General features: G+C 39.6%; 1 protein-coding gene across 2 annotated transcripts in view; it reads right to left on the reverse strand.

Annotated features, from left to right (window-relative positions):
* The window catches only part of KHDRBS2 (KH RNA binding domain containing, signal transduction associated 2), a 379002-nt gene that overhangs the window by 124963 nt on the left and 230113 nt on the right, over positions 1-23926 (reverse strand). For both annotated transcript variants that reach the window (XR_011328340.1, XM_069804568.1), the window contains exons 5-6: positions 20271-20398; positions 17008-17203 (exon numbers count right to left, since the gene is read on the reverse strand). Coding sequence is in view for 1 of the 2 variants with exons in the window: in XM_069804568.1 (XP_069660669.1) it covers positions 17008-17203; positions 20271-20398 (324 nt within the window). In the remaining variant the exon portion in view is untranslated. The remainder of the gene's footprint in view (positions 1-17007; positions 17204-20270; positions 20399-23926) is intronic.

The following is a 23926-nucleotide window of genomic DNA, read 5'->3' on the forward strand; positions in this document are numbered from 1 at the left end:
AGATACTGAAAACAAGATATGCTGAGAGAGGCACCATCTATAATTTGGAGTAGAAAGCTTCTGGGTGAGAACAGAAGAGGTGAAACAAAAATCTGAAGAATACAAAACATGGTGTTGGGGCATGACTGCGTTTTCTGTCTGACCCACAACATGAAATGGCTTTTTAGTAAAGTCATCAGTACCAAGAATAAATCTAGGCCAAGCAGATCAGGACCCAGATAGTAGTGTTGCATGAATCAGCAATATTTATCGGGGATGACTGGAACAAAGACTACCCTTGTATTTTTGCTGTAAGAAATCTATGGTGAACGGAAAGTTGTATGGTAGCAGTAAACCTGCAATGAAAAAGATCAAGCGTATAGCTATCAGTTTCTCTTTTGCCTTTTAAAAAATTAGCTACAGGTACAACTTGGTCATTATCCATATTGTGGTTATTTGCCTGAAAAAGAAAATCTGTGCACTTAATATAAACACGTTTTTAAGACAGTCAGTCATTATGCTAATAACTTTCATGTGCAGACTATATGACTCCCAGAAAGAGCAGGTGTGCAGGAAGCACCTCAATGATTAGACAATATTAAGACAATTTGTGAATACAGACCTGAGTATATTTTCATTGCATTCCCAACTACTTCATGTACAACAACTTTTATTAAAACATCTTTCTCAAAATTAAAAGTTCTGTAGGATTTATACTTCTGTAACAACTTCTTGTAGCTATTACAAGTGTATCTGATGGCCTAGCACATCCTGTTCATAGACATCAGTATACTCTGATTAGGTCTAGTTGAGAACTTCATAATTTCTGAGCTCCCCCAGCTGCATATTCACTATTAATCTAAACAGGGTAAGAGCACAGGCCTGAACACCAGTATACAATGCCATAATGTGGCATATCTCCATAAAGTTCTTAGCAAAATCTAACTACTACCGCATGTAACATCTGAGTCCTCATTCCTCTGCATACGTTACAGCTCTCTTTCCCTCTCTAGAGAGGCTCAGAGCTGTTGATTTTCATATTCCAGATGCTGACTGGACTGAAAAATCCCAAAGATATTCTACTGACTGGAGGCTGGCTGAAAACTTCCACTATCAGGAAGAACTGAACTTTCTATAAGGAATTAAAGCTTTGAAGCTTCTAGCATCAATACACAATTATGGCATGACTTTCACGCAGGGTCTGGTATTGCAGCTGTAAATCACAAGGTGAAGCCTGCCCTGTTCCTGAGACAGAAACTCCTCAGGGACCAGTCAGAGATGATGGAATGAGCTCCAACACGAAGCTGTCACAAGCTCCTTTTCCTGCGCTCTTACTACAAAGCAAACTTACTAATTTCTTGAAACATACAGTTCTCAATCAGATATAACTAGTTTAAAAGACGTGCATCCTTAATGGAAAGAAGGACTTGTATCTAAAAGAATCAGCCTCATTTAACATGTTCCTGTGAGGCGCTCAGTCCCCACATTGATGACATTAAGGACCAGCATATCACTACAGGAAATTCTTACACACAATGGAAAGTCTTTGGAGAAAGATGTGTGTTTGTGTCTCATATTTGTACACTACCTAAACAACTCTGGAATCTAAAATAAACACAAATAAATAAAATCATAGCACTGCACAGATGAGGATGGTTGGAACTCTTTGGTTCTCCATATCTGAGTAAAAATGATGGTGAATATTTCTAACATCTCACTAAATAACCTGGTCATGACATCCCATTTCTTTTCCAAACTGCGGATGGGCCCTTGTCAGTTCCTATCTATCCACTTTGAAATGGATCTGATACATTACTTCGGACTAGATTAGTACTTACAGTATCTTACAATATCTATCATCTGTATTATAGTTTAATAGGATTGTTAGTCTTATACCTAAAGCATGACATTTTAAATCACATCACCATTTTATTATTAAGCAAAGAAATGATAGCCATGTCCTGAAATGACCATGAATGTGAGGCTGACTGACCTATCTCCAATGGATGGCTTTATAGCTTCGAGAACTGACAGATTGTTATGTCATGAAATTCATGCAGGGTACGGTATTGGGGCTGTAAATCACAAGGGCAACTCACACAGTGGCCAGCACCCTTTGGAATAATCTTTACATTTCTGTTGCGTTCAATAAGCATCTTAGTTGAAAGATTACGCATGAGTTTTTTTCTCCAGGACTGGTAAAGGATAGCTCCTGTGTCTTTGACAGCTGCTCACTAAAATTTAAACAAGGCTTTTTGTTGGGCATTTTATCTGTATTTGTACCCCTCCAAGGACTAAAAAGGACAAGCAATTCTAATCCAAAGAGTCAATTTGCCTCTTGTGATTTGCTTTAGGTGTATTTAAATCTAAACTGCTAATCTAAAATCCTGGAAGCACTATACCAATTCAAATAAACAAATGAAGCCATTGCAGCTGGATTGTACTAATATTTAGGCAATCTATTATATTTTCTGCTTTGTCTGACAGAGATACCCTGCTCCTGCTAACTGGGTCTATTCAGAAATCATGTTGAAATAGCAGGACTGCACCCCAGTCCTGGGGGAGGTCCTTTCCGGCTTGGCACATGCTGAAATGTTACTTTGAAGTTTATGGCTTCTCTTGCACCCCTCTCTTGCAGTCTATGTGGAGTAGAATCATAGAATCATTTAGGTTGGAAAAGACCCTCAAGATCATCGAGTCCAACCATCAACCATGCCCACTAAACCATGTCCTGAAGTGCCTTGTCTACATGCTTTTTGAACACCTCCGGGGGTGGTGACTCAACCACTTCCCTGGGCAGCCTATTCCAATGTCTGACAACCCTCTCGGTAAAAAATTTTTTCCTAATATCTAACCTAAATCTCCCTTGCCTCAGCTTGAGGCCATTTCCTCTCGTCCTAAAAGACAGTAAAAGTAAAAGATAACTGCACACATTTCAGATTCTCCCATCTCTTGACCTCTGGCTACCTACCAGAGCAAGGACAGCAACACCTCAGATCTTCAGCCCACTGTCCTTCTAACTCCATTCATGAAAAAATGCATCTGCTTTACATTGATTCCTTATTGATTGCTTAAGGCCTGAAAATTGTTACTGCTACTCCCAGATGGGATAGGGTTTTAAGCCTATCACTCTGAAGAATAAGATGACAGAGTATCATTTTTGACAATTTGCTGGGTGGCCCAACCAGAAGTATCTCGGGGGACCAAAGCTTGCTTCAGCCCATCCAGCAGTAATTTTCTTGGAGTATCTAGTTTTCTACCTACAAATAAAACTGTGTGCACTTTGATCTCCATCTCATTTTTCAGGAGAGCCACTCTGGAGTTACAGTGATGAATTAAGGGATTTTTGACTTATTACATTGCTTATACTTCTCAACTCTGCTCAGGAGATGGAATACAGACCTGCATGACCACCTGCCACCTCAAAATGCTGACTATCCTTACCTCCAAATGCCCACTGTATTTGTTGGTGCGGTTTTGGTTTTTTTGAATATGCAGTCTTAAGGACCATGATGATTAGACAACTTACAGATCATATATGCAAACCTGTATGCATCCTGAGAATCCTGCTGGTTTTGTTAATTTGGTGTTCATTTTCTTTGCCTCTATATTTTCTTCCTCTCGGTGGATGAATTAGGCTACAGCAACACTTGGTCTTTTTTACAGCATTTTTTATGTTGACTTTCAGAAATTTTTTTACTTAATAAGGAAACAATAAAGCAGTCATAAAAATCTAGGCTGCATCAAGCAGGCTTCAAGAAATAAATAAGCATTAGGTTCATAATGCTTTGAACTTAGAAACAAAGTGTATCCTTGGATTTTTCATTTTATTTTTCTAAGAAGGTCAGCAAATCTCAGGACAGTTCAAGAAGACAACCTCCAGTAATAAAACTTACAGTGTAAAATTAACCAGCACTTTTAGCAGAGCAAAAGTGTTCTGCACAAAACAAATTATTATGTCAGCACGCATCATTTTGAGAGGATGGAAAATACATGAATAATAACTAAAGGTAATTTCCTCCGTAAAATAATATTCTAGTTTTACATCATAGCTACTCAACATCTAAGTCATACAAATTCGTACACTCATGTTTACCGTGGCAACAGAGATACACAGCTTTAAAGGAAAGGTTCAACAAGATTATCCCCCAACTAGGGAAGGAAAAGCCTCATGTTACTGGAGCTGGGAAGTTTACTTTAACATCTTTCAACTTTCATTAATTACTTCTGCTCTACAGAATGTTAAACTGTTTCTCAGACTGTATGCAGTGACCTGTTTGCTTATCCCCAAATATATAAATTCTGATCAAGTGTGGATGAGTTGGCATTTTCCAAACAGAGTGGAAGCTTAGTTCTTCATAACAATCCCCTTCCTCCAACACAAACAACAAATTATGGTGTATACAGCTCGACTGAGGTCCTGAGGAAAGAAAGCAGATCCTTTAAAAGTCTTTTCTTTCAAAAGTGAATTTCATCTCAACAATGTCCTCATTCAGTCAGGGACTATCAAAACAGTATTGCCTCCTTGCCACACTGTAGTCTGCTCTCCTCCTAGGAAGGTGATAGACTCATCAAAGCAGATAGGTAGGAATTTTTTTTAAAAAGCTAGAGTAATTTTTTTCCCCATAAGTCTTCTACAAAATGAATGGCATGTAAAACAATAAGCTAAGTTATTTAGATTTTAAGTCCTGTTTTTGGAAGTAATTTAAGGACTTAGAAGCCTGCTTTGTTTGCAAAATTTGTGTGATTTAGTATGTTAAATTTCTGGATCCTGGATAAACAAAAGAACCATACTGGGATTAATGACATCCAAGATGGGTGTACTTTCTTGTATGATGTACAGGAAAACTTAGGTAACTAAGAATGGTACCAGAGAATGGTACCCACAGTGCTGTACCCTTTAGCTGTCCTCTCGGAAAGGGTGAAAACAGAGCTTTGCATAACCCTTGATCCTCTCCAAGATTTAGGTGCCATTGTTCAGGTTGCAGGAAGGCAAGTCCTGCTCTCAGCACTGAGACCTCTCTGGCGACGAGGTGTGCACCTTACCTCTGTAGTAATTCTGCAAGAGGTCAAGTCTTTCTTTTAAAAAGAAATCTAGAAGAGTACAGTAAAAGTAGTCCTTTTGTTCTTTTTTTATCCAGCATTTCATTCATCCAAGATGCAAGACACTGACTTTCAGTTTTTCCTCTGCCTGTAGGGATTTAAAGCTTCATTCCCGATGCTCCTGACGCAAGTGGATACCACAACCCTGGGCTGCAGCAGATTCTGCAGGAGGAAAACACTCTCACTCCCCTTCATATTGCACTGTGCATGGAAATAGAAATAGTACACATACTAACCACGGATTCTGCTGTACAGTTACTGACTACAGCTACAACTGATGCAGTAACCTCACTTGTAATTATACTCCACTACTACACACAATAAGACCACGCAAATACAAGACAAATCACTTGCATCAGATTTTTTGACCCTTAGAAAATAAACAATTGAAACGTGAGTGAAATGAATAAAACACAACGAAAATTACTGCTTTTTCCCTCTTGTTGCTCTGTGTAATGGTTAGCACGTATAAGCCACTTCTACTGCTTTTTCCAAAATGGCAACTTATAATAGGTACCTCAAGAGAAATAATTTAGAAGAGCTCTGAATCACTTTTTGGATTTATTTGTTTAGGGTGTTTGCATGAAGGGTGGCCTTGCAAGAAAGTGAAACGGCTGTTCAAGGAAAGTGAAAGATGACCAAAATATTGTGGCTTCTAATTTATTTGATAGCTGCACTCAGACTCAACAACTGTGTTTCAGTGATTCTCCGTGGTGTTTTTTTTCTTTTCTTTTTCTCCTAGCTACAGTGTCCACATTTAAATTTGGTAAAATTTAACTTGCAGTGAAACACAGGTCCCTTCTGCATCTCCTCTACAGCCTGATTTACACACCCTTGACTCACTTTTATTTGTTTATAATCCTTTTTCTTTATTTGCATACCATCTAGTTAACTGATGCAGTTCTACCAAAACACTAGAAAATCCCAATTTCCAAATTTTGGTTTCAGTTTAAAAGCATTTATTCTTTTATTATTATTAACAATGAAATAAAATTAAACAAACATGGTAAGCTTTTACATACCTGAGCAATTTTGGCAATAAAAGCAAACCAAGCCAAACCAAAACTGGTTCTGAAGCCATTTTTTGCAATGACATGCAAACAGGTAATAAAAATGGAATTATCTATTCTTAAAATGAGATTTGTTTTAAAAGAAACAAGCATACATTTTAACTCTGCATGTCAGTTAAATAGTACAGGCAGTGTTTGTCCAAAAAATAAAATGATTGATGGTAACTGGTTGGTAAAATGGAAAGAAATGTAGTTTGAATTTCAATGTCTTTTCTTTTAAATGTATTATTTTTTTCAGAAAACTCCCAGCTGCAGCATGTGTGAGGACTGGTATACACATGCAGTTTTGATAAAGACAAGTGCATGGGCTACATGGGATTGTAGAAATACAGTGTTGAGTAAAATGGTGCAGCATTTGACTTTGACAACTTATTTTTAAAATGCCCAAATGTGCACAGTTCAAATGTATACTTGCTTGCTTGTCGTGGTTTCAGCTGGGATAGAGTTAATTGTCTTCCTAGTAGCTGGTACAGTGCTGTGTTTTGAGTTCAGTATGAGAAGAATGTGGATAACACACTGATGTTTTCAGTTGTTGCTAAGTAGTCTTTAGTCTAAAGTCAAGGATTTTTCAGCTTCTCATGCCCAGCCAGCGGGAAGGCTGGAGGGGCACAAGAAGTTGGCACAGGACACAGCCAGGACAGCTGACCCAAACTGGCCAAAGGGGTATTCCATACCATGTGACGTCATGCCCAGTATAGAAACTGGGGGGACTGGGGGCGGGGGATTGCCGCTTGGGGACTAGCTGGGTGTCGATCGGCGGGTGGTGAGCAATTACGCTGCACATCATTTGTATATTCCAATCCTTTTCTTATTACTGTTGTCACTTTATTCGTATTATCATTATCATTATTGGTTACTTCCTTTCTGTTCTATTAAACCGTTCTTATCTCAACCCACGAGTTTTACTTCTTTTCCTGATTCTCTCCCCCATCCCACGGGGTGAGGGGGGAGTGAGTGAGCAGCTGTGTGGTGCTTAGTTGCTGGCTGGGGCTAAACCACGACATTGTTTTACAGTTTAGTCCTCAGAAAGATTAATAAATAGTGTTAATAACTTGATTTTTTGAGAATTTTTTGAAAAAAAAAAAAATCCTAAGAAAGGAAACTGGGAAAAGCTGTGTCACTCTAATACAGGGAAAGAGAAACTAAAATATTAAAGTACTACAGTACAGTAATTGAATTTATATATTGCCTCAAAATAAGACTCCCTTTTGGCATATCTGTTTGTTTGGGTTTTTTTAACTTCAGCTTTCTGAAAATTTGAATGTCTGAAGGTGGAAGGGTGTACAGTAAGAGACAACAATCAGGGACTGGACCATCCAGATAAATGATAACAGGATATGGGGTTGCTAACCTTAAAGTTGCTGTGTCCCCATTCAGACTTACATAATTTGCATCTGATAGACATCTGGTGATCAAAAGAATTATTCAAAAGGATTAGTAGTATTTTCATTACAGAAACTCACTAATTGGCCCTGAAGAGTTGGTGGACAGTATGAACACCAAGGCTATAGCTAAGGCACCTTGTTAGGAACTGATATGTAACGTTATATACTCCACTTGGACAGACATACTGATTTTGAGAAATATTTAGATGTGGTTTTACTGTATTGCATAGGGTAGCAGGGGGGTACGTTTGCAAAAGTGTCTAATGTTTTCTTACGATACTAATATATAAGAAGTATTTACTTATCTAATTTCACTTAACAAACATTGCACTCTTTCTGATTTCAGATGTTGCACCATCAGATTTTTCCACCGTACCAAGAGCTACAAAACAACAGCAGGTAGTCAAAGAGAGCTATTAGCTGTCTATGAGTAACAGGACTTGTAACGACTGTAGAAGCTATTAAAATGCAACCATAATTTCATCAGGAAAAAAACAGGTCTGTGTGGAGAAAGAACATTTTTCATCTCTAGTCTTCTACTTTATCGTCCCAGAGCCATTATACTGCATCTCCCTCTTCTAGTGATTGCTACACTCTCCCAGAGCCCTATAGATCAAACTCAAGGTACCGTGTTTCACAAGATCAATTTTCTCAACATTGCTGCAGTTTAAAGAGGTACACTAAGTCTGCACCCTTGATAAAATGTAACTGATCTCATTGTTTTAAAAATGAGCATATCTGAGAACAACATTGACCTATTTAACTGACAAAGAGGTATTCATATGAATTTCCCAGTCACTTTAATACCACCATTGCTAAAGAAGTTAAAGATGGAAAAAAACCCATGTACTTCATCCAGTCCATCTGGTTATACAAGTAAAACTATTCTTTTAAATATCTGCTAGTAACTTTTTCCTTTCTGTATTTATTTTCTATATTTACATTTTTTCCCCAAACTGTATTATTAAAAAAGAAAATATAAGCTTTAAATTTTATTTCTTCAATCCTTCAGATTGATTCCTTACACTGTTACTCATATTCATAGTTCTGCACAATATAAAGTCCTTATAAACAAATGTAATAGAAGACATGGGCCACATTCTTCTGTGCTGTGCTGTAGCTTCAGATAATGTAAAGTATGCATGTACCTCTATACTCAAGCAAAGACTTACTGGAAATGCTAAGGCAGCTGGAGAGTCACAATCCCCCTCCTTCCACAAGCGGGAGGTAACGGGACATGGGCGTCCTGCCCGCAGGGAAGCGAGTGCTGCGCGTGTCTGCGGGGGTCCTGCGTCCGAGGCACATCGCCAGCCAGCTCTGTCCAGGACAACGTACGCACAGGGTATATATCTGCATCGCTATGTGCATGAAAATCTCGGCTCATGTATATATATTTGAGCGTCCCTTAAATACCCAGAAAGAACAGGCATATTGCTGGACAGGTGCTTCTGCCCCCAAACACATGCGGTAATTCATCTAACACAACCCTTTTTCTTCCTCCGTAAGACTGAAATTCAGAGTTGCAAATGCACTGAACATAATGAGGGAAGAAAGATTATAGGCGTCTAAGACTACTTTTCAGACTTTTTATTGTACCAAATATAAATCCTCTTTTTCAATTATCCTGAGTAAGCATTAAGTGTATGGATGGAGGCAACTGGCTAAACGGCCCATCAGCCAGAGAACGAAACAGAACTGCGCTCTGTAATGTTTGTCTTTGATTGTAAGGGCGGTTGCTAAATATGTTTCTCTGCAGTTTCACGCAGAAGTATTTTTTGCAAGATGACAATGTCAGAAACGCACCAAAGACAAGAACATAGATGAACTCTGATGAAAGCTTCCTGCAACAGGAAGTATTTTTTAAATAAATGTCCTTAAAATTCTGGTAAAACTAAAATACTGTTTTGGAACAATCCATACAGTTTTCAATTAATATAAAACGGTTCCTAAACTGTGCATTTTAGTATATTAATAAAGCTCATGTTTTAACTATAGTGAAAATTCCTAATAAATAAAGATAATACACAAAACAGAAGTACTCTGTTAGCTGTACGTGAAATCTATTGATATAAAGAGCACTCTGTTTGTCTATTATAATAGAAAGTCACTAATCCGAGTTTACCAAAAGGCTATACTGAAAAACACTCGAGTAAGACTGGTATGCTGGAGGCAAGGCTGGTGTGGTAACGTTAAGTTTCCATGGCATCTTATGACCCAGAGCCTGTCCTGAAACCAGAGCTCAAGGCTTCTGTAATTGCCTGGCACAGCTGAAGTCTCTGTGCTTACCAGTCTGCAAGAAATAGCACTGAGCTTTTCTCATTACCACTGAGTTTATGTGTGTCCGGCTCCCCGGGAACTCACCAGTCATGATGAACCTTCCAGTCCAAAGTTATTTAACTTTTTAGTACCTCTGTGGACTAAATTTGGATAAGAAACTTTGAGAAGTGGAAGAGGAAACCCAAGCCTTCCACCTGAGCTGAATTCACACAGCAACTGAACTCTCAACAACTCTAATTAAACTGGACTTGTCCCAAGTCTTTAACAGCCATTTTCTACGTTCGTATGCGTTTGTACAAAAAAGTAAGTTTATAACACACCTTTGCAACCTGTCATAAAAAGGATAACGTGGGTGGAGATACAGTCACATGATAACATTTAGCCAGCAAATGCCTATAGAGTTCTTTTGTACCAACCAAAGCTGTTCTCCATCAGATAAGTAGCCAAGTGACAAGTTGTGACAGATCCAAGTGACAGTAGACAAGTATTTTTGGGAACAGGCTCCTGAACAATCACACTGTTTAATGATCAAACAGTGCACTGCATGATGCAGAGAAATTCTGTCTCTATGGAGGATACTCCATATATTTTTTATGTAGGATCTTATGAATATAACCGCATACACTATGAATATTTAAGGACCATATGAAGGCTGGATGATCAGTTGAGAGATGCCCTTCACTTAGATCTCTATATAGCAAATATAAATATTTATTAGGTTGTAGTTGTATTAACATCATGTATAATACTAAAACATGTACAGCTGCATCAGCATTTTCTTTTATACTCTGTCTAGCATAGAAAATAATTTTGAACTGAAAACTTGATAACTAATGTCAAGGAGAGAATTATTTTTGCCAAGCAGCGAGAGCATGAAGAGGACGACAGAGGAGCTTATCCTCCACAAAAGATTTCTGCAGCATTTTTAAGAACATGTTAGAGTTTTATGTATTTTATGAGCAAAGTTTAGTGCATTGAATAACTATGATTATTACAATCAAATCAAAACAAATCAAGAAAATGATACAATAAAGTCTGCTTTAGAGCACACTGTCAATTTGTGAGAAATTCATGGCAATGATGAGTGTGAAAGCAGTATTCACATTTATTGATGCACTGCTCTCAGGACATTTCCTTTGGTTTCATGAGGCGAGCCTTATTTATTCAGAATATCATCTGTAAGAATAAGACCCAAACTACAGTTTGCACAGGTAAGCAAAAAAACTCTAGAACTGCAGGGTCCCAGACACTGAAGGTTTAATGCTGACTGTGGTTTTTGCTCTTAGAGAAACATGAAAAAGTTGCCACTACTTTAATTCTATATTTATGTTGCTGGATTTTTTCACAATAAATACATTTATACTACTGATGCACCAAAGTCTCGAAAGTTTGAATAACTAACAGAAAAATCCACTCTACCTTCATAAGACCATCATTCACAGTATCCTTCTAAAGCTCAACAGTCTTTCAGATAATATAAACATTATCCTGGTTATCGCTATTATAGTAAAAATAAAATTTGATTTTTCAAGTCACAGCAGATGTAAGTTGAATATAGCTTAGTTCTTTTTCTAAGTGCCTTGGGCATGAATAGGTAATCGATCATATTTAATCAATATGTTGTTCAGCCATGCAGATTCCCATGTCTATAATTCTAGCTTTACTCAAATGCTCTTTAGTCTCAGTACATTCTTCACTGATTTTTTTTTAATCCAAAAGAGGCACAGAAATAAATAAGTGGTACATCTTAAAACTTGGAAATACCAATTTAGAAAAAAAAATGAAAATAATCCCCTTTGACTATCATTATATCCAGTATATTTCACTATTTTAATGTTTGGAACAAGTCATCTTAGTTGTCCGGGCCTCACTCTCACTGAGAATATCCTACCAGGATTGTAGGAATGGACTTCAGAAGGAGCAGAATCAAGTACCAATTGCTCACTTTAACACATTCATTAAAGCACTAACACAGGCACAACCACACCATGAAGAGGAAGTGCAGGTCTTTATACATGGGTCCCATTTACATTCAGAAGTGGCAGACAGAATGGATTTAAAAGCCCTACGAGTTCCAGTTTAAAATATTAAACAAAGCCTCCGCAACCACAGTTTTGGGGCTCGCAGTCACATGTAATTGTTGATTTTTCTCTTTAAAATGTTAAAGTGTGACAAAATGCCTGTTGTTGTCAGTCTTTTCCTTGTCTAGGTTGGCACTGAATAAACATGAGCATAGTTGCTTCAGTTTGTTTGAAAACTATTGAAAAATGTAAATAACCATTGAGCTTAGAATAAACAGTTGAACGTGGCATTTGCTTTCATTTTAAATAGCTTGAAATGAGGAGAAGAACAGCATGACATTAAAAGCACAATCTATCTTATTGTGTGGTTCTTTTTCAGTGACTTTCTAAAAGAACTGCTCTTCACTTATTCCAGAAGATAACAAGAAGCTGCATTTGGCTGGTTTGATCAGTGAAATGAGAGGTGGAAAAGAATATTTGCATTTAAAATTGCTCTTCAGTCTGGCCGTCCTAGACAGAGGAGCTGTACCAGCTTCACAGTGTCTCGACAGACTGGCCCATTTCTTGCAAACAAATTATACATTTCTTTGTAAATACAAGAAGCTCATCTAAGTATTCATATTAAGATGAGTGGCTTTCTGTGTGAAAGTCCCCTTTCTTATCCAGAAGTAAAAATGGAAGTGCAAGTAAATTATAAAAGCAAAGTGTATTTTAATGCCAAATTTATTCTGTTTTGGTAATTCTTTGCATCTGGGGTAAGGGAACAAGTGCTAAGTCACTTCTAGACTCACATTAGACCTCTTAGCAAGGCTCACCACAGCTTTTAAAAAATGTGAAGAAAAATATCACTCCACAGCTCATAACTAGCTTCTGATTCAGAAGGCAAAAATACAGCTCCAGAGCCAAATGCCTTCCAAAACAGGATCTGAAAGCAACGGTACTGTTGGCTTATATTTGGGTTAAGCACCCTTCAAATATTTAGCTTTAATCTTGAGTGAAAAAATCTGGATGCTCAGATTAAAATACATTATGCTGAACATTGCTCTATTGCCTCAGTAGGATGTTCCTTCCACTGGAAGATCTACTCAAGCACTTCTCACTCTTCATTTCTGTATAAATCATGAACCTCAATCAGTCGTGTCTATCGCCTCTTTCATAAGTTGCCAACAAGACCTTAGCCTTTAAAATTGCTTATTCTTGTTGAGAAAAGACTCCAGAAGTCTCCCCTCAATCTGTAAAGACGATACCAGTGTTAATTTTCCTTCCTGTATTTTGAGTAGCTGATAAAAGCAGGAGTCCAACTAAACAAATTTTAACCTTTGTAATGAAAAAATGGCACAAAATCAATCTTACTATCGTCCTCGTCAATAAAGGCGATGATGCAGGACTGAAACAATACTTGAACTCATTTTCGTTTACCATCTCCTATCTTGCTGCACTGATATAGAAACACTGTAAGATTTGTAGATGGGACATCAGCTGCCTAACAGACAAAACTAATACCTCAGACCACAACTGCGCAAGAGGTAAGTTTAAAAGAGGTAATTAAAATGCAATTCCAGTACCGTTTTCTCTACTCAAAACATCTCTGCCTATTGCAATGTAGAATATGAAGCTAATTTACAAAATTCGTTTGATAAATCCCAAACAGCCATCTTGTCATTAGTTCTAACTGAGGAGCCTGCTGGCATTGCCGCTCTCCCTCCCATCCTCTGCATGCTCTTCGGCATCCTGGGACTACCAACGTGGCTCAGGGGTAAATCAGTGCTTCTGAAAAGTTCTGGACTAAGTCATTGCTGCCAGCTGGTCACGGCATGTACTGCTACACATGGAAAGAAGCATTAAGCAATAATTCAAATGAATTTGTGTACTGCATTTGTGGAAGGAGTAGGAGTATGGTCCATAATGCATTTAATGGGGAACTACACTGTGTGGTTTTCAGTAAAAAAACCCACAACACAACCTGAGGTCCAGAAGGCTGTTTTTTAATGAAGTTTTCAATTCAGCAGCTAGGGTCATCTTCAGGATGGCAGTGTTTGTGGACTAGAGGCATAAAACTGTATCTCAGAGACTAATGACAAAGGGCTAAGTTCAGCTTTGTGAAAGAAGCTTCTTCTGAAGAAAGTTCACAATGACCAGGTCAAGCCTCTGCTCTGAACTGCACTCTGGGGGACCTCTCCTTCAGCAGAAGAGGAACACGTACAGATTGGTCACCCTGAACTAAGGTTAGTCACTTGGAACAGCACTTTTATTCACCAGGCTGCCAACCCAGGACCAGCTCTCTAACCCCAGAAGCTGCACAGCAGCTCTTAGTTAAGCTGTCCATCCAAATTCACACACACTGAGCTGTTTTTAAAGTGAGGAAGGTTCACACAGTAAGTATTTCTTTCTTTTTGCACCTATCTCCTATTGTCTGTACCTCCTCTTCCTGTGGGTAGTCTTCTGAAGTTCCTCTGAGATACTATCTATGCTGCACCCAATAAAAGTTATATATCTGTTTCAAAAGCAAGTAAAGAAAAAGGCGTGAGGTGTGTCACTCCCCCTTCCCTCCCTAGCCCTCTTCTTTTCTGAAAGCTGTTCCAAATTATTTTCCCTTTGGTTGGGCATGACATTCAAAATGTTGAATGTGAATATATTCTCCACAACGACAAGACTTCGCTTCTCTTGCGAAACCTTTAGACATTTGCTTTTATGGACTCTCACAAAAGCCAACAGGAAACCTCAAAATAGTTAGATATTGGATCATGACAAAGGAGTGATCCAAACTTTTAAATGCTTATCCAAACCGATTTGAAGAGTTAGATGTTTCAAGGTCAAACAGTCAATACCATCTCTGATTAGTAGTGCTGATCAAATATCTAAAGATTTTTTTTTCAGAAAATGCTCTTGAAACATTTAAAAAAAAAATCCGCTGCAGCCATTCTATTCTATTTCTTGAGTTCACTTTCAGCTCAGCATTCAAATGACTATATTCTATTAGAGCAAAGAAAAATCAAAAATATGGATACTCACAATCAATGACATTGCATTCATCTGCACAACTAATCAAACCAATGGTGCTTGCATATACTAGGCAGAAACTGGAGTGAAATACCATAGTCAAAAATGAAAAACATAAACACATAAAGAAATTGTAATATGCTTGTGGGTTGCCTACAAGCAGAAAATGAGACAAAGTAAATTGGATTAATTATTCATTATAAATTAGTTTTTCATCTCTGGGATTCAGTGTGAAAGAACAATTACACATGACATTTGTTGCTGGTCAACAAATGGATCCACTTGCTTTTAGTATCCAGTCAGATATTTGAGGTAGTGGTTTATTTGGAAAGAAAAACTGTGTTGATTATTTCCTGCAAAATTAAAAATATTTTCCCCTAAAATATCATTTACAAATTCATACATAGATACATGACTGAACTTTTCCTTGTACCTGCACACCAACAGAGTTTTAATTATCTCAGCCCGTAAGATACCAAGATGATTTAGACTGCACTTACAAGTCTTTGCAAAATGGCAAGAGATTTTCCTGGCAAACTGGTGGATGACAGCCAGTCAGGAGAAGCCCATACATTCCCAGCTGTGGAATATAGATGTTGAAAGGACATAGGACATGGAAGGATCTCCAAAACATCTGAATTTGTCCTATAAGGCAATACGTTTCTTGCCTACTAGAAACACACACACAGTTATTTGTTTTTTTTGGAGTAATCTATTACAAACTAAAATGACTCCTTCAGTTATGTGTATATTTTGTGCTCATGAGAAAGTAAGCATTTCAAAGCAATGGGGAACTGGCTGAATGTTTTCCTAACCTTGATAATCCAGCTGCCTCAACTTCTCCTCCTGCTTTGCATATATTTACTATCCAGAAAAAGCGTAAGTGTTCCCTAAAAACTGTTTAATACCCTAGGACATTTACCAGTATTATAGAGGAGGGGGAAAAAAAAAAAAGAGGAAAAGATTTACTTAATTTATAGTCTTAATCTTACATTACAAGGGTTCTGTTTTGAAATTTGTCACTCATGGATTAGGAAAAGATGCAGTTCTGCACAGACAGGATGGTCCCATACATTTTGATACTAACAGATAATATACTATCTATCAAGGAAGGGTATACTTTCTAAATTCCTTTTTTAGCAGGGCTTTTATCTCATTTAAAGATGGAAACTGTGTTGAGGTAAATAATAACAGAGGGTGACTTTCCTCCCCTCCTTTTTTGCAGCTGTTGTTCAGTTGTGACTCTTGGCATGAACAGAATGCGCATCCCTGATTTGAAGTGGCCACGATCTAATCTTGACTCCACAAATACAGACAGTTGCGTAAAGCTTTACCGACAAGGATTAATTTCTGTTTCAATTTCCTTTCTTCTGTTCTAGGAAGACTATTAATTGAATAAAACTGCATCTTCTCAATTATAGTGTATCTTCTCCATGGTTCTCCTCGTGATAGGATTATGGAATGGATGGGATGTTCATCTTACCCTTGGATTTGCCACAGCTGGAAAAAGTCAGACATCATACCTGATGGTACTTTCTTCTCTAGTTGGGTATCTGTTGTTATGGTGATAATTCCAGGAGGGAACATTAATGAGGATGACTTGAAAGCTTTGATGTTTACAGCACAATTATTTTTAACACCTCACAAGAAAAGGTGACAGTTAGTACTGCTCCTTGCTAAATATGCATCCTCGTATCAGCTTTCATGAACACCAGTGAATTTCTCTTTGCTATGTATCTGTAACACAACGTCGAATACAAATATACGTATATATATATTTGTATGTAATAAAAAGGATGCAGAAGAACAAACCAACCCTGTTTTCTCACAAAGGATATACTCTGTTATTCCTGAGAACTTGCCTGTGGTGGTGAGTGACTTCCAGTTGTGACATAATCTTTCGCATGCCTGTGCCGCTCTCTCGTGACACCCTGAGAGCTACCCAGCACGCCCCTCTGGCATCCGAAAGGAAGCTCCCAACGATTCTACGAACCCGCGCCGCCCAAGCCGCGGGTCCGCAGACACGCCGTATTGCCCAGACCGCAGTTCGGCGGCAGCAGGTAAGTGGCGGAGGCCGGGCTGTTACTGGCCCGGAGTCTTCCAACTGGGAGGCGCCCGGCGCTCACCGCAGAGCTGGGCGCCCGTACGCGACGGATGCGCGCGGTTACTTACGTAGTCTTCATAGGCCTCGTGGGCGGGTGGCGGGGGCGGTCTGTAGCCCGGGACAGCCGGGGCACCCCTTGCTCGAGGGCTGGGAACACCTCTCGCCACTGGTGGGACGGGGAGGGCTCCTCGGGTCACCGGCGCTCCTCTGGGTGCTTGGGCACCTCGTCCGGGCGGGGGCGGAGGGATGGCACCGCCGCGGCCCCTGCGGGGAGCAAAAAGGAACAATCATGTCGGCGTGCACGGCGAGGGAGGACGCAAGCGCCGCCCCCTTCTGAAGGCTCTTACGTTTTTACCGCTACTTAAAGTACCGCGTGACGTTGGGGCGGTTGCAATGCCAAGCGCCTTTGGGCGATGGCTCAGGCAGGACGCCTGTTATGGAAAGGCATTATTTTTAAGCCATCCCGTGCCTTTTACACCTGACCCTCTTGTTGCTTGTGCTAATGAAATTCCAGGTCATTGTAATTCATGGAGTTGCAGAGTTACTCCAAAGTAGTTCTAGAGGAAGAAGAAAGAGAGGAACTTCTTCCGTTGCTCTCCAGCTATTTTACAAGAGCCATCGGCACTCTCATTCTGCTGGTTATTGGTAGGTGGGAGAAACTGACTGGCGGAAGATGATGCACGACGGCAGAAACTTGCAAGGCAAAGTAGCCTGGGAGTATAAAAGGAGAGTGAGATCTTTTCTTCCCATCTAATTTAGTTCAGCACAAGGGAAGGGTAGCATGGGATTCTGCTTTCCCCCACTGTGCAGAGAGAACAGTGCGTATGGACAAGCATAGAGCGGTTCAGCATCCTCCTGTTTATTTATGCTATATCCACCTTGCTGTACTAATTGGTAAGTCAGAAGAAGCTGTTACTGGTTAAAAAGAGGTTCTTGTAACTATGCCACATGACAAATTAGAAGGGGGATATATCAGGGAAGCAATCTGTGGGTTTTGTTTCAGAGCAGTATGCTCCGGAGTGTGCTGCCCTTTCTGAAGACTGCGAGTGCCGGGTATAGCCATGAGTGACACCCTGGTCCAGAGCTGTGAATGGAAGTCAGGTCTCCCGCAGCAGTGTGAGCAGTGGCTCATTCCCTGCTGAGACAACCAAACCCACAGCACTAGCTTGTGGTGTTCACTACTTTACTACAAGTTTCAGTAGCCAATTTTAGAATCACAGAACGGTTTGGATTACAAGGGACCTTCAGTGATCCTCTGGTCCAAACCCCACTATGGGCAGGAACACCTCCTGCTAGACCAGGTTGCTCAAAGCCCCCTCCAACCTGGCCTTGAACACTGCCACGGATGGGGCAGCCACAACCTCTCTGGGCAACCTGTTCCAGTGTCTCATCACCCTCATTGAAAACAATTTCTTCCCGATGTCCAAACTCAACCTACCCTCTTTCAGTTTTAAACCACTGGCCCTTGTCCTGGTACTACAGTCCCTACTAAAAAGTCTGTCCCCATCTTTTTTCTAGGCCCCCTTCAGGTACTGGCAGGCTGCTATAAGGTCTCCCTGGAGCCTTCTCTCCTCCAGGCTGAACAACCCCAACTCTCTCAGCCTGTCTTCACAGGAGAGGTGCTCCAGCCCCCTGATCTTCTTTGTGTCCCTCCTCTGGACCCGCCCCAACAGGTCAACGTCCTCCTTATGCTGAGGACCCCAGATCTGGACGCAGAACTGCAGGTGGGGTCTCACCAGAGGGGAGCAGAGGGGCAGAATCCCCTCCCTCAACCTGCTGGTCACACCGCTTTTGATGCAGCCCACGACACAGTCGGCTTTCTGGGCTGTGAGCGCACACTGCCAGCTGATGTCCAGCTTTTCATCCACCGGTACCCCCGATTCCTTCTCCTCAGGGCTATTCTCAATCCCTTCATCCCCCAGCCTGTATTGATACTGATGGTTGCCCTGACCCATGTGCAGGACCTTGCACTTGGCCTTGTTGAACCTCCTGAGGTTGACATGGGCCCACTTCTCAAGCCTGTCAAGATTCCTCTGGATGGCATCCTTTCCCTCAAGCATATCAACTGCATCACCATAAATATAATTATGCTCTTAGCATAAATTATTAGCATAAATATTTAGCTTAAAATACTTCAGTTGCATTTTTTTTTTAATATTCTCCTGGGATTTCTGACTGGAAAATAGGGAAAGCATACAATATCCTATATCTATGCAACTGATCCAATCAGGTGGGTATTTTGCAGGAACTGGGGGCCAGCGCTCCAGTGATTATGCTTTGAACCTAATTTAAAAGCTGTCAGTCTGTTGCAGTGATGTTCTGAACATCGTTATGAAGTCAAGCCCTTCAGAGATCTTTGGTGTAAGGAAGACTGGTTTCTGAACCCAAAAAGACTTTGAGTAGAAGATGGTCATGAATGCCAAGTGTAAAAAATCCTATGTATGAGCATCATACTACTAATAAAAAATTGCATTCAAGAAGAATTGAGGGAAAACATGATAGACGCCTTCAGGCAAAAAAAAAAAAAGGTCATAGGCAAGATCAGCCAGTTCAATTACCATAGAACAGCTCCTCTGTCAGCATAAAATAAGGTACCTCCATATCCTATTTCCTCCAAAATAAAAGTGGATTTCTTAGGACCCATCCTGAAATGATCTCTGTGGATGCCTAGAAGTAGCTAGGTAACTTAGATGCCTAAGGCAACAAATTTCTTAAGGGTTCACAGTGAAAACTGAGTCTGAGTGTATTAAGATTATACACTGGCCTTTTGAACAAGCAGAGCTATGTTACCTATATATGAAAAAATACTTTGAAGAATTCAGGAAACTTTTATACACCAATATTTTTAGATTATGCCAATCAAATTCATATAAAACTGATAACACATACAAAAAATAATATATAATGCAATATATACTTTATAGCTATAACATGCATACAAAAAAAAGTAATTTTTGGCAAATAAAGTTCCATTCCAGACTATGTAGCCTTCTCTGACTATACTATTTTATTGACCAATGATTTTATGCTACTGACCATGCCAGTTCTGTGCCAGCATAACAGTATTCTTTCCTAGAAATATCCTTTCACTGGCTTCAAAATCTGCTCTGATTTGTTGCTTGATACTCATATACCACCCACTGTAGCCTGTGAACTGTAGATCAGAGAACCTGGCACAACACAGACCACACAAGTTACTGGAAGAAAAACATTTTGTTTTCCTGACAATGATGTCGATGTGACTTTTTTTTTTTTTTATAAAAAACTTTGTTTGGTTTACCGTTGTTTACACTTTCTAAAGCTATTAGCATAGTAGCTCAGGTTACCCCACCTTGAAGGAGCTGTAGGTGGGACACGGATCCCTCTTCCTCGAATGCCCCGTCCACGTGTGGAATCTTCAGAACCGTTCAAATACGACAGTTCTCTCAGCTGCTCCTGGCGAATTTCATCATTATAATCCTGAAATGCAAAAGGTGAAACTTGCTGAAACTTTGTGTTTTGGCTGAGCTGCCAAACCACCCAAACCAGGAATTACACGTGTGGTATTTGGGTGAATTGCTCTGCATTATAACCTCTATGCTGAAAAACCACACAGTGGGAGTGGACAACTACCTATAATACATGGGCAGACAAATTTATATGGGTAGTTAAGGTGGCCATAAAGAACATGTACACATAAAATAAAACACACGAGGCACAGGAGGCATAAACACAAAGCAGACACCAAGAACATATCTGTATACAAGATGCAAATGGATTTCCATATACAAAAGGTACCAATCTCAAACAACTTGAAATTAGATAAAAAAATGCATTTTATAAATATTTTGTATTTTTTTGGCAGACATCCCTGGCTACCTTTATGCACTTAAAATACAAATTTCACCTTACCTTGCACCTTAGCATGCAAAATTTACACTAGAGTCATTTGACTGGACGATTCAATCCAATACCAATTAGCACCACTGAATGTAGCCTTCAGTTGTTCTGTATATCCACTAAACAACTTCTGAAATGAGTTCTCTCTTTAGGACTCATAAGTAATAAGGCTATGTTTACTATATAAAACTGTTAAATGATATAAAATAGGCCCATTCTAAGACTGCAGCGTATCAACTCGAGCGCTGCAAGCTTCTGCTGGCTCAGTAAACAGAACATCGGATGAATTTCCTTTTCTTACTGATCCAAAATACATAACATTGGGCAATTTTTACTCATTTTGCAACCTTTGTCTCAGTCAGAAGTTCTTTTTTCTTTAGCTTCCTTCCTTTTGCATTCAGCTCTTTGCCTGCTGATCACAGCAATAAGAGCCCACTGCAGTAGTCGGCTCGCTGGCAGCAAACTGTGCGACAGGTAATTAGTGCTTCAAACCAGAAAGGATTATTGAATTTCAGCCCTTCAGTCTTCCCATCCTTCCACGGGCCACGGCTGCTGACTGTCACACAAGGGTCTGAAAATGCCCCCGTGCCCGCTGCTCCTCGCTGGGTGCCTGTCCAGGACGCCTTACACGTGACGCCTCTTTTTAGCCGAGCTAACGACCAAGGGGACAGCGAGACAGAACCGGGGCCTTGCGTGTTCCTTCTCCTTCCCGAGGAGGTCCGGGAAAGCTGTCTGAAGATATGATGCTGGTCCTGTTGGGTGCTACAGGAGTGTAGGCCTGGTCACGATTTCCCTTCTAAATTTCTAGGGAGTGCAGCTGGAGTAAAATCTATTAATGAAATTCAGAACCCCATTTATACAATATAGTGCGTGCTATTTGCAGCAGAATTGTAACTAAAAACAAGTCCCTAATTTGCTAATAAACCAGATAATGGCTTTCAGTTCACACCAATCCCCAAATCTTTTTGCACATTTTTCTATCATTCTGACATTAATGGTAATAAGCCAAAAACATTTTCCTAAATCAATGTGCTCTGTAAAACACAAAGGGAAAAACAGAGATAGAATCAATGAGGTCACATTTACAGCAATTGCTGAACAGGTACCAGCTACAGTGCCTTGCTTAGTTTTATCTGTTATTCGCACTGGTTTTACAAGGATCAGGACTTCAAACGTGCTGCTTGAGTTTACCCTTCGGATTCCACACCAGTGCTCGGACTGAACTTCATTAATAATGCAAGTAAATTTTGTAAGGGAAAGATGGGGGGGGGAGGGGGGGCGGCGAGAGAAAAGACCTGCAAGGGACAGAAATTGGAACTTTCTCTGTTGCTGCTTTCATCTCTCTCCTTTGGAACATTGCCGTATAAATGAATTATACCAGAAACTGTCTCAAAGCTGCTATTCCTTCCTCAGATACACATATCACTTAAAATCTCAGTATTGATGAAACAGAAAATCCAAACTAAATTTACAATGTACAGCAAGATCTGCAAATCTGCACCATTCTGCTATGCAATGCCCTTAGTTTTTTCTACAGGTTATTTACTGCATGTCCAGTTAAGAAATATGTACAATGTCTTTTGACATGGCAAGGTAAAGACAACGAAGTACACAGAAGACTGTAATTAAGATGCTGGGACAGGTATCCTGAAAGAGAAAGATTTCAATAAAAAATTGTAGCTCTATATAGATCATTTATCTTATGTGCCCTTTAAAAAGCATAATAAAGATCATAATTTCTAAACCTGAAATATGAAATTTTCAACAGATATGTTTACTTCAACTCTTTCATTAAACAGAAACACTGAATTAATCTTTCATAACTGCTGCATGAGTCTAGCTAGAGACAGAGTATCCTGCTGAATATTTAATTGTAGCTGAGTTCAGAGCCTAGCACGTGAGCAAAATTATGCTGCTGATGTTTCATATATATCTAGTCCCAAGAGAGAGTACAAGATGTTGCAAGACATACCTGTACTGAAGAAAGTATAATGAAGCAGCTACACACTGCAGTAGTATATTGGGTTTCAGAAAAAAAGCACCGCTCCTCCTATTAAAATAAGCTCATGCAGAATGTTCTGTATTTCTTAGCTTTTTTTATAGGGCTCTAATAGTCTTACAGCTATTCTTACAGCTGATAATCTCCAATAATCTATATGTTTTGCTCTTGTTTATATCCTTAAAGACTTTATTGCCTATAAACAGCTTTTCCATTTACTGATGATACTAAGGGTGCCATCTACTCATATCATGGTCGTCAATGTTTGCAAACAACCACTGTAGGTGAGCTAACCACCCATGCCCATGACTATTCACCTAAACATGCACCTTGACTTCAGAAATACCAAGGATTTACAACCTTAGCAAAGTCAGCAGCACCGAGGGCCACCATAAATCGTAATGTTTCTGTAAGTGCCTAAAACCCAAATTACATATTTACATAAAACATTCAGTATCCTGCAGTACATGAACACATTTGCCCCAAATTACCAAAATTATGTTTATTAATGAGGGTTGGAAATGATTAATGAGGTCGGTTGCCTCGACTGCTTAGGAACAAAGCCCGACCGATGGCAGCTCACCCAGGGGCCCTCCTGGCAGCGCTGGCAGAGAGGTGAGGCAAAGATGGGAAAGCACATAATCTGCGAGAGAACTCAATAAGCCATTTTGGTAAAAGATAGCAAAGTATGACGCAAGCTGCAAAACCTGATCTGAATTAACAAGAACACATAGTGACAAGGGAGGAGAGTTAATAAAGAAATCAAAGGGTAAGGCATAGACAGAGGCAATGGATTTTGGGAATATATATCTATCATTAGCATAACAAAGGCTCCTAGAAGTCAAGGATAAATCAATCCCTTAACGACTGTGATCTCCTGTCCTGATGTGCTTTGCACGTTTAAGTTCCTTCCATGTGTATGGATGATTTGCACTATTAATAAATATCATTACTCTTATCTGTGACAGCAGAATTTCATTCTAACTCCATAGTTAAGGGAAGAGTAATTTAGGTTAAACGCAAACTACCTTAAGAATGCAGAGTTATGGAAGTCAAACCTAAAATGATAATCACAATTCTTCACACTGACAATTTTGAAGTATGAATAG

The sequence above is a fragment of the Haliaeetus albicilla genome, chromosome 17 (genome assembly GCF_947461875.1).
Source record: "Haliaeetus albicilla chromosome 17, bHalAlb1.1, whole genome shotgun sequence".
NCBI classification, from domain to species: Eukaryota; Metazoa; Chordata; class Aves; order Accipitriformes; family Accipitridae; genus Haliaeetus; species Haliaeetus albicilla.